Raw genomic sequence first — 12,839 nt, forward strand, 5'->3', positions numbered from 1 at the left:
ATTGGAACTAATTACCACCTTGTTCAGGCCATCTGGTTAGATTGTGCTGCCCATTTACAATGGAGGTAGCTGGAAGTATCTGTCCTTATCAGCTTTCTCTGACATGTTCCCTGGGTAAGAAGAGAAATTTTAGTTTGGATCCTGCACTTGGGATCATTTCACAAATTATAAAGAAGCAAACCCCTGCTAAGTGAGCAGACACCATTTAAAGTGGTGATTTAGCAGTGGGGAGCAACTGGCCCTATCCAACTCCAGCACACATCCCTCCAGTGCCTGTTGTTGTTATCTGCCTTATGCTTCTTGTTAGATTGTGAGCCCTTTGGGGACAGGACCATCTTATTTATGTATTATTTATTTTTCTATGTAAAGCTTTGAGAATTTTGGTTGAAGAGTGGTGTATAAATATCCGTCGTCATCGTTGTAGTAGTAGTAGATTTGCCATAGAGTGTACGTCCAATAAAGAGCTACAGCCAATCAGGGCTCCTTCCCAAGTGTGTCTGTATGATAATTGTTTGTCACATGCACACTTAACACTTTAAGCTACATATTGTGTGCAGTGGCGGTTGGTGTTTCCTGGGATGGGGTGGGGTGGGGACCGCTATGCAGGGCAGGTGAAGGGTGGAGCCACAGGTAGCAAGAGGTGAAGCCACTTTTGGGCACCTGTGGAGTTGGAGCCAGGATTAGGTGGATACGTTAACAATAACTGGCAAAGTACAGATTTGTAGCTGACGTGTGTGATCAAAATACAAACACACACATACAAGCACACACATCTCAATTGCTCATCAGCAGAGAAAAGAGAAATATGAAAAACAGTTGCTTTATAGTACTTAACAGGACTATAGTAGTGTGTAGATTTGTATTTAACACAGCAGGATCACAACACAAGCACACACACAGGAAAAGAACTGTGCAAGCCATGAGTAAAGCACAGACCAGCAACAAAAGGCTGCTGGTGTGGAGAGTAAATGCATCCTGAAGTCACCAGGGCAACTCTGTTTGCCTGATTATTTTAAAAAATGTATCCTACTAATAAAGAACAAGAGAAGCAGAAGAAGAAGAAACAGAAACAGCTCTGGGCCAGAGTGGTACAGTGCTGGACTAGACTGGGAAAATCCAAGTTCAAATCCCCATTCAACCATGAAACTCACTGGGTGACTCTGGGACAGTTACTTATCTCTCTGCACAAACTTCATGATAGGTCTATTGGGAGTAGGGATGTGCAAATTGGCTCAACCTCAAGCCAGTTTGAAATTGAACTGGTCTGGATTGAGGTCAAGCCGTACACACACACCCCAGGCTGGCTCAGGACCAGTTTAACAACAACAACAAAAAATTAACAACTCACCGCCTCCTGGTGGGGGGGCTGCTGCTGCCATGGTCGCAGAGGGGTGTCCAGCAGTTCCCCCGCCAGCCTCCTCCCTGTCTCTCCAGGCCATTTCAACCTGCTTTGCGGGCATTCTAGCCCTTTCTGACATGGTGGCCATTTTTTAGACCACCGCACATGTGCCCTGGCTGGACCTGGCCATGCAAATGTTCAGGGTGCATGTATAGCGGCCTCCAAAATGGCCACCACCACATCAGAAAGGACCAGAACAGCCCCAAAATGGGCCGAAACAGCCCAGAGGAGACTGGGGGTAGTCCAGCGGGGGGGGAGGATCCGCTGAAGACAGCAGCCCCACAGCAGCCCCTCGCCCCCCGGAGGCTGTGTGTTGTTGAAAAACAATTTTTTTTACTGTAGAACCTCCAAACTGGCTTGAATTTGAGCCAAGCCGGGCTGTGTGTGTGTGTCTCTCTTCGAGGGGCAAAACCAAACATGCCCAGTTTGGTTGGAGTCCAGTTTTTGACTCCAGTTGAACTGGGCAAACCAGTTTTTTGCACACCCCTAGTTCAGTGTTCCCTCTAACAGGGATTCCCAGATGTTGTTGACTACAACTCCCAGAATCCCCAGCTGCAATGGCTTTTGCTTGGGGATTCTGGGAGTTGTAGTCAACAACATCTGGGAATCCCTGTTAGAAGGAACACTGCCCTAGTTGGGAAGATAAATGTAAACATGTGCACCACTTTGGGCTTCTTGGAGGAAGCATAGGCTATATATGTAAAAGTAAATAAAGCAGAGACCAGCTACAAAAGTGGAGAACAAATGCATTTTGAAGTTACAAGGCAGTTCTGCCTGCATATTTAAAAAAATTCACACGTAAATAATAGAAAAATCACAGGTCTTTCAATGATACTTGCTGCAGCTATAAACCATCTCCTGTAACTTAGAGAACACCACAGGAAGCAAAGATGCATGGGGACACCCTCTCCCTACACCATGCTAACTGAACAGCTGAGTGCCACACTCTGTCCACCTTGGGTGCCCACCACTTAGCCTGGTTGTCCATCCTAGCAAGTAAAAAATGTTTTTTTGTAGTGATCACTTCCTTAATATTTGCCCAATGAACCATAACACCTAGTGGACATATTAATGTTACAGATACTGGCCACAATCCAGATAAAAACCTGGTTAGCTCTCTACATAGCAAATTGAGTTTTAAAATTATTTTCCTTCTAACAGAAGCCATTCCTTCTCTACATATTCCACACCCACAAGGAAAGTTGCTTCTGCAAGTATTTGAAAAGCTGTTTGGACTCAGAAATCCACACATATGCCCTAAAAGAACTTTCTGGCTTCTTATGCTCGTTTCTAATGTGGCTGACATCCCGACAGTGCAACAGTGCAAGTTCCAGTCTACCACTGCACTTGAAAGGGGGAAAGATCCATTTTTGGCAGTCTTCCTTTCCTTTTAAAGCCACTTGTGTGTCACTAAAATAGGTCCCTGAGGGTTGCATGATCTTCAGGGTCATGTTTTGGTGGCATACAGTGGGCTTCAATTTTTTCAAATTTATTTGGAGGAGGGGATCATATTTATGCCAAGGAGGGGGAAATTTGCATGGGATTTTTTACTGAGGTATCTGAGGCTGTGTAGGCATTGGCTGACTCACCCATCTTAGGTGATCAGATACACTGCACCAGATACACTGCAGGATATACTGCAGATACACTGCAGGAATAATAGACTGGACCCAGGCTGAGCTAGAGACGCTAGATTGTAAGACCAGGAAAATCATGACCATCATTCATGCTCTGCACCCCCGCAGTGATGTAGATAGGCTATACCTCCCTCGCAGCTCAGGTGGAAGAGGAATGCTCAAGTCCATCAAACAGTAGAGGAGGAGAAAAGAGGCCTTGAAGAATATATCAAGGACAGTGAAGAAGATGCATTTCAAATTGTCAATAACGTGAAACTATTAAAACACCAATGAAACAAAGCAGGCCTACAAGAAAGAACAAGTCAAGAACCAAGCAGAAAAATGGAAAAATAAGCCTCTGCATGGTCAATATTTGCACAGTATAACTGGAAAATCAGACATCACCAAGGCCTGGCAATGGCTTAAGAATAGCAACTTGAAGAAAGAAACATAGGGTCTAATATTGGCTGCACAAGAACAGGCACTAAGAACAAATGCAATAAGAGCAAAAGTGGAAAAGTCAACAACAAACAGCAAGTGCTGCCTTTGTAAAGAAGCAGATGAAACCGTGGACCACCTAATCAGCTGTTGTAAAAAGACTGCACAGACTGACTATAAACAAAGGCATGACAAGGTAGCAGGGATGATACACTGGAACATCTGCAAAAAATACAAGCTACCTGTAGCCAAAAATGGGTAGGACCATAAAATTGAAAAAGTTGTAGAAAACGAAGATGCAAAAATATTATGGGACTTCCAACTACAAACAGACAAACATCTGCCTCACAGTACACCAGATATAACTGTAGTTGAGAAGAAAGAAAAACAAGTCAAAATAATCGACATAGCAATACCAGGGGATAGCAGAATAGAAGAAAAAGAAATAGAAAAAATCACCAAATACAAAGATCTACCAATTGAAATGGAAAGGCTGTGGCAGAAAAAGACCAAAATAATCCCAGTGGTAATTGGCGCCCTGGGTGCAGTTCCAAAAGACCTTGAAGAGCACCTCAACACCATAGGGGCCACAGAAATCACCATCAGCCAATTACAAAAAGCAGCTTTACTAGGAACAGCCTATATTCTGCAACGATATCTATAACAACAGCAACAACATTGACAATAAAATTCAGCCATCCCAGGTCCTTGGGAAGGACTCGATGTCTGGATAAAACAAACCAGTCAATAACACCTGTCTGACTGTGTAAACAAGAAATAATAATAAAAAGGATAATAGAATAATTGTTGCTGTCCCACTCGCCAAAATTAGTTTTGTAGGATTTTGAAGCAAACAAAATTACACAAAAACCCTTTTAACCAGAAATGAGAGCAGGACAGAAAAAGTGAACGTCTGTACCACAGGCAGCAATAGTTCTAATATTATACCTTCATGTATTTGAAAAGCTCTTGTCTATAGGCAGCTTGAAAGAAGGCAGCTGTGGTTTCCTAATAGTAAAAGTCTTGAATAAACAACCCTGTCAACAACAATGTGCATAGAATGAATAGCTGTCTTTTAACAGTTCAAGGAGACAAGCATGATGCTCTCTCTGTGCAGCTATTTCAATAAGTCATTTGCAACTCATTTCCTTGTATTCACTTACATAATGGAAGGCTGGGTCAGTTGTGGGGTGGGGGTGCTCTCCTTTTGTATTCTTGTGAGTGCTGTTTCCTTTATGCATAATGGCCAGCATTCAGTTGCACTGGGCACAATCCACCAAGCATTTGGAACACTGATTGAGTTGAGCATGACCATCCACTTTATGGGTACTGGCTGTAGGTGCTTGTAATGTCATATTGCTTTGCAGCAACACCTGCCCCTCTGGACTTTGCAGCACACATTGTAAATCGTTGCATTAATGTATGTAAAACAAACTCATAGTATACAGCAGGGTTTCTTAACCTTGGGCCCCCAGATGTTTTTGGACTACAACTCCCATCATCCTCAGCCACAAAGGCCATGTCTGGGGATGATGGGAGTTGTAGTCCAACAACATCTGGGGGCCCAAGGTTAAGAAACCCTGGTATACAGAAGCACAGCAAGGAGGATCCAAGTGTCTTATCAGCAAAGGTGCTGCCAAAGTGGGAGACAAGGAGGTAATAGGTTGCTGGACTGGCACCAAGTTCCAAGGGACCACCAGGGCACTCCAGTCAGGGAAAGCACCAGATATCTGAGGCAGTCAGGTAGAGGAGTTAAACTGTAGCAAGCCCACATGTGGAATGGCCCAGACTTGGTGATGCCCAAGGCAGTCTTATGCAAAGAGACCCACATGAGGTCCCACAAGCATCTCAGCTGCAGAGAGTTTGGGATGATATAGATTATCTAGACCAGGGATTCTCAACGTTGGGTCCCTAGATGTTATTGGACTTCAACTCCCATAATCCCCAACCAACGTTCACTGGGGCTGAGGATTATGGGAGTTGAAGTCAAATAACATCTGGAGACCCAACATTGAGAATCCCTGACCTAGACCATTTTTAATCTGGCTTCCAGCCTGGATGTGGGACTGAAACTGCCTGGGTTGCTCTAGTGGATGACCTACACCAGGAGCTTGACAGGGGGAGTGCGTCCCTCTTGGTTCTGCTGGACCTCTCAGCGGCATTCGAAACCATTGATCACTGTATCTTTCTGGACTGTCTCTCAAGTATGCATGTGCATGGTCCAGACTGTTCCGGACCGGCACCGAGGGGTGGTGTCCCTTTAAGGGTGTGGGCGGGTAGAACTTACCCCTCCTGCCGCTCTTCCCCCTCCGGGGCTGTCGTATTTAGTGAAGACTTTGGGGCGGCAGCGTTCTTCGCTGCCGCCCCTGCCCCCGTCGTCGCCTGCAAGTCCTTCTAAGTGCTGCACGCATGCGCGCGCGGCGGCACATGTGCGCCTGCTGCCTATGTCACACGCACGCTGCGTGTGACGTAGGCGGCATGCACACTCACACCGCGCGCATGCGTGCAGCACTTAGAAGGACTTGCAGGCGATGACGGGGGCAGGGGCGACAGCGAAAGAACTCTGCCGCCCCAAAATCTTCACTAAATACGACAGCACCGGAGGGGGAAGAGCGGCGGGAGGGGTAAGTTCTACCCCCCCGCCCTTAAAGGGACACTCCCCCTTGGTGCCGGACTGCCGGACCGGTTCGGTCCGGTTCAGAGGCCTCCAACATGGGCTCCAGACCGGTTCGGGACCCATAGGGTCCAAAAAAAAAATTGAGTGCCAGAGGGGGAAAAGCGGCGGGAGGGGTAAGTTCTACCCCCCCGCCCCTGAAGGGAGACCCCCCCCTCGGTGCCATTCCGGACCAGTCCGGACCGTGCACATCCTTACTCTCGAGTATGAGAATCGGAGGTACTGCTTTGGAGTGGCTGTGGTCCTTTCCTGGGGAAAGGGTCCAGAAGGTGGTGATGGGAGACTACTAAATTTTAAACTTTTTGTTTTTGTTTTAAGTAATGCTTTACTTTCTGTTTTTATTTCAGTTAATTAATTAATTAATTAATGTATTTTTATACAGCCCTATATAAAATATCAGGGCAATTTACAATTTAACTACCATCAACTAAAACCTAAAAATCATGTGAAAACACGTTAAGATTACAATAAATAAAACAGTAAAACTTTAAAACATACAAACTAAAAGCCTGATAAAACAGGTGTGTTTTCAAAAGCCATTTAAAAGCAGCCAGAGATGGGGAGATCATGATTTCATTTGGGAGTGTGTTCCAGAGTCCTGGGGCAACCCTAGAGAAGGCCTGGTTTTGGGTTGCCAACAAATGAGCTGGTGGCAACTACAACTGGACCTTCCTTGATTATCTTAATAGGTGGCAGGCTTCTTGAAGAAGGTGACATCCTCTTAAATACCTTGGGTCCATACTGTTCCGGGATTTATAGGTAATAACCAGCACCTTGTATTTTGCCCAGAAACTCTTGTATTTTGCCCAGAAACGAATTGGCAGCCAGTGTAATGTGGGTTCTTCAGGTAGAATGATTGCTGCATTCTGCACCAATTGCAGTTTCCATACTATGTACAAAGGCAGTCCAACATAGAGCACATTACAGTAGTCGAGCCTAGATGTTACCAGCATGTGTACCTCTGTTTTAAGGTATTTTATCTCGAGAAATGGATGTAGCTGGCATATCAGCCAAAGCTGATAAAAAGCACTCCGACCACTGCTTCAACCTGAGATGTCAGGGAGAGGTTTGGATCCAGAAGTACTCCCAAACTATGTACCTGATCTTTCAGGGGGAGGGACTTTAACCCCATCTAGAACAGTCAAATCTAAATTACTTCCGATCTCCCACAACAAGTACACATTGGAGATAAAATGGAGCCCTTCTGGATTCCATATAGTGGCTCTCGCTTTGAAGAGAAACAGTATCCAAATGACACCATCTGGAATCTACTGGAGAGGTAGGAGCGAAACCAGTTCAAAGCAGTGATTCCCACTCCCAACACCCTCAGGTTGTACAGAAGGATACCATGGTAGATGGTATCAAAAGCTGCCAAGAAATCCAAAGTTTGTAGTATGTGTGAGGTTTGCAGAAAGATGCTATTCATGATATTCTTTACCTCTGGTTAGCAACTAATTTTCCTGGAGGTCTACCCTGATAAGAGCTACTTATTTAATTGGGTGCAAATTGTGGTCCTGGTGTTTGTTTTTTCTGCAGATCTGTATGACGGCCACTTCAAAGGTAACAAATTTTATTTGTAGAAGTCTTTTCAATATAGGAAATTTGGTCACACTGAATTTGCAGTATCTATCTATCTATCTATCTATCTATCTATCTATCTATCTATCTATCTTGCTGACACTGTACAGCAGTTATTTTGCTAACATTGCAGAGTTAGTGATGTGTCCAACTATAAAGCATCCATATCTGTTTATGTGAAAATTGTTACATGTTAGCACGTTAAAAATGTGTAATAAGTTATGGGAGAAAGTGTGACTCAAATGCATTGTATAAAGTGCTGATATTTATTGACAGGGATGTCCAACTATCTTGTATTATTCCTCCAAAGGACTCTTAATTGGTTTGAAAATTAGGAGGAAGCGATTTAATTCCTCTTAATTATGATGTAATCACCTACTTGGAATCAAAAGGAGTAATTTCCGGCATGTCTTTGGAGACTGAATATGAATCTCTAATTAGTGAATGGGTTTCAGAATAAAAGGATTTTTAAAATTAAGCTGACTGGGTCTGGGGAAGAGAGAGAACCCTGTGTTTTAGAGAGCAGTGTGGTAATCCAGTTTGGTATTCAGGAAATCATCATCACTTATACCATATAATCAGTGGTCCCAGGCAAAATTCGCCAATATTCCCAGAGTACAAGAGAAATATTTTGATGAAGGCTTGACTTTGTATGCCTTGGATTTATGTACTAAAATGCCAAAAAGTACACCTGTTAATGCATCCAGAATAACACACAAACAAATTGCATAAATAAATAGGTTCACTGGTGTGCTATCAGTGGATATTTCTAAGGACCTTCTTGGGAAGTTTTAAGTGTTTCACTGTCTTGGGAGAATCATAGGAGTCATGTGTGATTCTGAATGTAATCCAGCCATCATGGTGGTCTGCTGTAGCAATCCTATCATATCATTCCTGCCCTAGAACATCCATTTAGATCTTGGTAAACTGGTCTCCAAAGAAACATTAAGAATTAGCTAGCTGGCTGGCTGGAAGGTTCCAGGGGGGAGTGGGGGAGGCAGGAAGGATTGCACAGAAGTGTTTCTGTTACTGGTGTGCTGTAGGCAGTGCAGTGATGCAAAAAAAAAGAGGGGGGGGTATTGGGTAGAAAATTCCACTTCAGATAGATAGATAGATAGATAGATAGATAGATAGATAGATAGATAGATCTGAGACACAATAGAGCATTCACATTGTCAGAAGGACCAAGTTAATGTAATGACAGTAATGAACTCTGTCTTCATGCGATGAGAATTTGATATCAATGCTGATGGCAGAGTTACTCCAAGTGAAGGCACAAGCCTGCCCATTCTTTGGTTACTGCACAAATATTTTTCAGTCTGATGATAAATGTTACCATTTGGAATGTTGCATTCCATATAATTTCTCCCTAGCAGATGACTAGCAATTGCAGGAAGTTGATTCTCCCTGCCACCCACCCCCTGCTCATATTGTAGGAAGTAAATATATATATATTTATATATATATATATATATATATATATATATATATATATATATATATATTGTACTTCCTACATATATATATTGTACCTATATATATATATATATATATATATATATATATATATATACTTCCTACATATATATATTGTACCTATATATATATATATATATATATATATATATATATATTGTACTTCCTACATATATATATTGTACATATATATATTGTACATATATATATATTCTTCCTATATATATATATTGTACTTCCTATATATATATATATATATATATATATATATATATATATATATATATGGCACATGGAAAGGGGCATGAAATTCTAGGGAGGGATAGGATCCTGAGAAAGACAGTGCCTTCCTTGCTGATCCACACTGGATTTGTGAGACACTTCACCCTATTTCCCCATCACCCCTTGGATCCATCCAATATTCTGTGCCTTCACCTGTGGAACAAAATATTGGTGTTTGGTTGGGGGGAGCAGAATTTTGGGGCTTGATTTCAAAACATTTGAGAAACACTGGCATGCATAGGACCACAGCTTTAAGTATTCTAGTGTCCCATAACATTTCTTGTCCTCATCTTGCCTCCAAATGGAAACTCTTCAGAAGAGATCCACCATCTGCAGTTTGATGGAGCAAATAAATGCAGTTCTGTGTTGACCTTTGGGGGAGAGGGGTTGGCCTCAGTGTGTGGCCCCAACTATTTCAGTATTGTTTATTTTAACAACAAACTGGGCACATAAATCAGATTCTCTCCATGCTTGGTTTTATTGCTCTGACAACAGTTAGAATTTGGGTAACTGGATAAACATGAGTAATATATTGGTCTTTTTTGTTCCTTTTTATGCCCTGTGCAAATTGGTCTCAAGTGGCCTGCCAGAGCTTACTAAAATGCTGATCAAGAAGTATTGGTCTAAGGGTGAGTGCTTTGACAGCACAGGTTCGTGGTGATGGTTGCTTAAGAGACCTCTGTGGAATTGGAGTGATTTAGTAGCTTGCAAATTATCCTGGAATATCTCTGTAGCAATGAGCCACCCAGTGCATGCATGGCAAATGTTAAACTTTTCAATTATCTGCTCATTTCTGGGATTCCACATATGCAATTCACTGTGAGGTCTACTACATGATGGTGTTAAACTCTGCATTCATTTTTTTTTAAAAGCAGATTTCTAGCCCTTTGTTTATTATGGCTTATTTGTTTATCACATGTCAGTCTTTCCCCAAGGAACTCATGGTGGCTTCCATGGAGTTTTCTCACTTTATCCTCACAATACCCTGTGAGGTAACTTAGACTGATAATCACTGGGCCAAGGTAATTCAGGAAGCTTCATGGTGGAGTAGAAATTTGATCCATGTAGGAGAGAGACACCAATAGATTACCAATGAAAAGGAGGATAGTCTCATATGTTTGAGATTTTATATAGGACAATCTCAACTTTTAAAGAGAGAACTTCTTTGACAAAAATAGACTTACTCTTTGAACGTGTGCTTTCTCAACCAAGAATGGCTTGTCTATTCAGACATTTTGTTATACGATTTTATAGATGTCTGTATATTCACACATGTTTTTGTGTGAGAATGACTTTACCTGTGTGCATTTAAAAAATGAACCTACAGGCCCCTCAAGTTCATGGTACAGATAGGAAGTATAGTGAGATAGGAAGCATACTGCTTTACCTGTGTCCAGTGTAATGTGTGAATAACTGTACCTGTGTACTGCTCTTTAGCTTTGTACCATGTACACTTGTTGTATGAGTGTTGAACAAAATGTGTGAATAGGGCTTGTGAGACATTGTATCCAGGTGTAGGGGGAAATGGAAGCACACTGATTAGCTATGCACACCAGTGCTAATGCAATCTGTAGCTATGCCCCTCCTGCTCTCCCCTGGTTTAGTGCTGAAGATATCCCCCCCCCCCCCGATTCAGAATGCTGGTCTCTGCAGACAAGCACTAAACCTAGGAAGAACAGGGGACCATGGCTTTGGATTGTGTCAGCACTGGGGTATGTGGCTACCTTGTACCCAGTTGTATAATGACTAAATAGGGCTCCTTATTCAGCATTAATAGCAAGCATTGGGCTTAGGTGCTGAGGAGATTTAAAACTCCTACTCATAGTATGAAACTAACTGCAGTTTTCCATTTTGGCTGAATACAAGAAATTATTTGTTGAAACCAGGGCCAGACTGGGGGCACTGAGAGGGTGGTGGGATGTATGTGGGGAAGCCACGGGGTTTTGAGTAGAATGGGTAATTAAGGGTGGGAGTCGGGGCACAAGGGCACCCTGTGGGTGGGGCGCCCCGGGAATATGCTCTGTTGCCCTGTGGGCCAGTCCAAGCCTGGTTGAAACCACAGTTAGTTAATGAACTTGGATATCAGATCTCACAGTGCCAATAAAGTAAAACTTGCCTCTATCAAGGGCTGAGTGAGTTACAACTGCTAAACTCCACTCTCTTGCCTCAGAGGTCCTCAGTAGGAACTTCTGCCTGGAAGGCAGCCCCAGAAGAGTGGCACTAAAGCATGATTCAGACATTATGCTGCATGAGTGTACAGATGTCTGTACACTTGTACACATGTTTGTGTGAATGACTGCCCCTGGGTTCATTTTAAAAGTGAAACTGGATACAGGCCCTTTGAAATGCGTGGTACAGATAGGAAGTGTACCTCTGTACCGAAGCATAACATGTGAATGAGTGCACTTGGAGGTCTGGGTACACTGTACAATCCTTGTATGAACGTTGAACATAACGTGTGAATGGGCCTTAAATGATGGCCAGGGAGGACCAAGGAAAAGGGCAGGAATTTGTGCCTGAACAATTCTAACACCATCTGGAAACCATTCTTGTTCTTTTGTAAGTCACTTTGAAATCCCCTTGAGCCTATACAGTGGAACAGGAGTTTCTGTATAAATAAACTAAACTAACAGATCCAGGCCTAAGTGTACATGTGCTTGACCCAATTTTTTAAAAAACAAAAAACCTACAAGTTCCTCACTTAGAAAGGCCACTTAATTTGTGAATTATAGTTTTCATCTGAGATAGCAGGTTTTCCCTATGAAGGAAGGAAAAATTCTTCTGTATTTAAAACAATTATCTATGTTTATTTTGCAGGCTGAGATGTGACTATTTTTTATTCATTCTTCTGTCAGGTGGAGGGTCTGTAATTGTTGTTTATGTGTATGTGAGGGACTTTATGTCACTAGACCAAGTTAAAGTTATATCTGATATTTCCATGATGAGTTTTAAACATTAGCACTGCAGTGAAATTTCTTCATGTGGCAACTTTTGCTCGGTTTTTAACTGAGAAATTTGGGTCTCTATGGTTGCCACTTTACCCTTTAGAAAAAGAATCAGAATGGAGGGGAAATGAGTGCTGAACTTGATAGAAGACTATTCTGTGTGTTGGTGTCAGGACTTGAGTGACACCACTACTTGTGAATCTTGAACTAGTAATCTGATATGAACATATGAAGCTGTTTTTATACTATATCAGACTAATGGCCCATCTAATTCAGTATTGAGCTAGTCTAGGGGTGGAGAGCTGGTCTTGTGGTAGCAAGCATGTATTCCCCCTTTGCTAAGCAGGGTCTGCCCTGGTTTGCATTTGAATGGGAGACTACATGTGTGAGCACCGTAAGATATGGAGCCTCTCTGGGAAGAGCATCTGCAT

The 12,839-nt window shown here is 42.6% G+C and overlaps 1 protein-coding gene across 6 annotated transcripts in view; it reads left to right on the top strand.

The window, feature by feature from the left end:
* Positions 1-12,839, top strand: part of FBXL7 (F-box and leucine rich repeat protein 7) — a 206,226-nt gene that overhangs the window by 104,763 nt on the left and 88,624 nt on the right. The window contains exon 3 of one of the 6 annotated variants that reach the window (XM_053313609.1): positions 7,664-7,687. The exons of the other annotated variants lie outside the window; for them this stretch is intronic. Coding sequence (XP_053169584.1) covers positions 7,664-7,687 — 24 coding nt within the window. The remainder of the gene's footprint in view (positions 1-7,663; positions 7,688-12,839) is intronic. 6 annotated transcript variants of the gene reach the window in all.

Source organism: Hemicordylus capensis, chromosome 4, assembly GCF_027244095.1.
Source record: "Hemicordylus capensis ecotype Gifberg chromosome 4, rHemCap1.1.pri, whole genome shotgun sequence".
NCBI classification, from domain to species: domain Eukaryota; kingdom Metazoa; phylum Chordata; class Lepidosauria; order Squamata; family Cordylidae; genus Hemicordylus; species Hemicordylus capensis.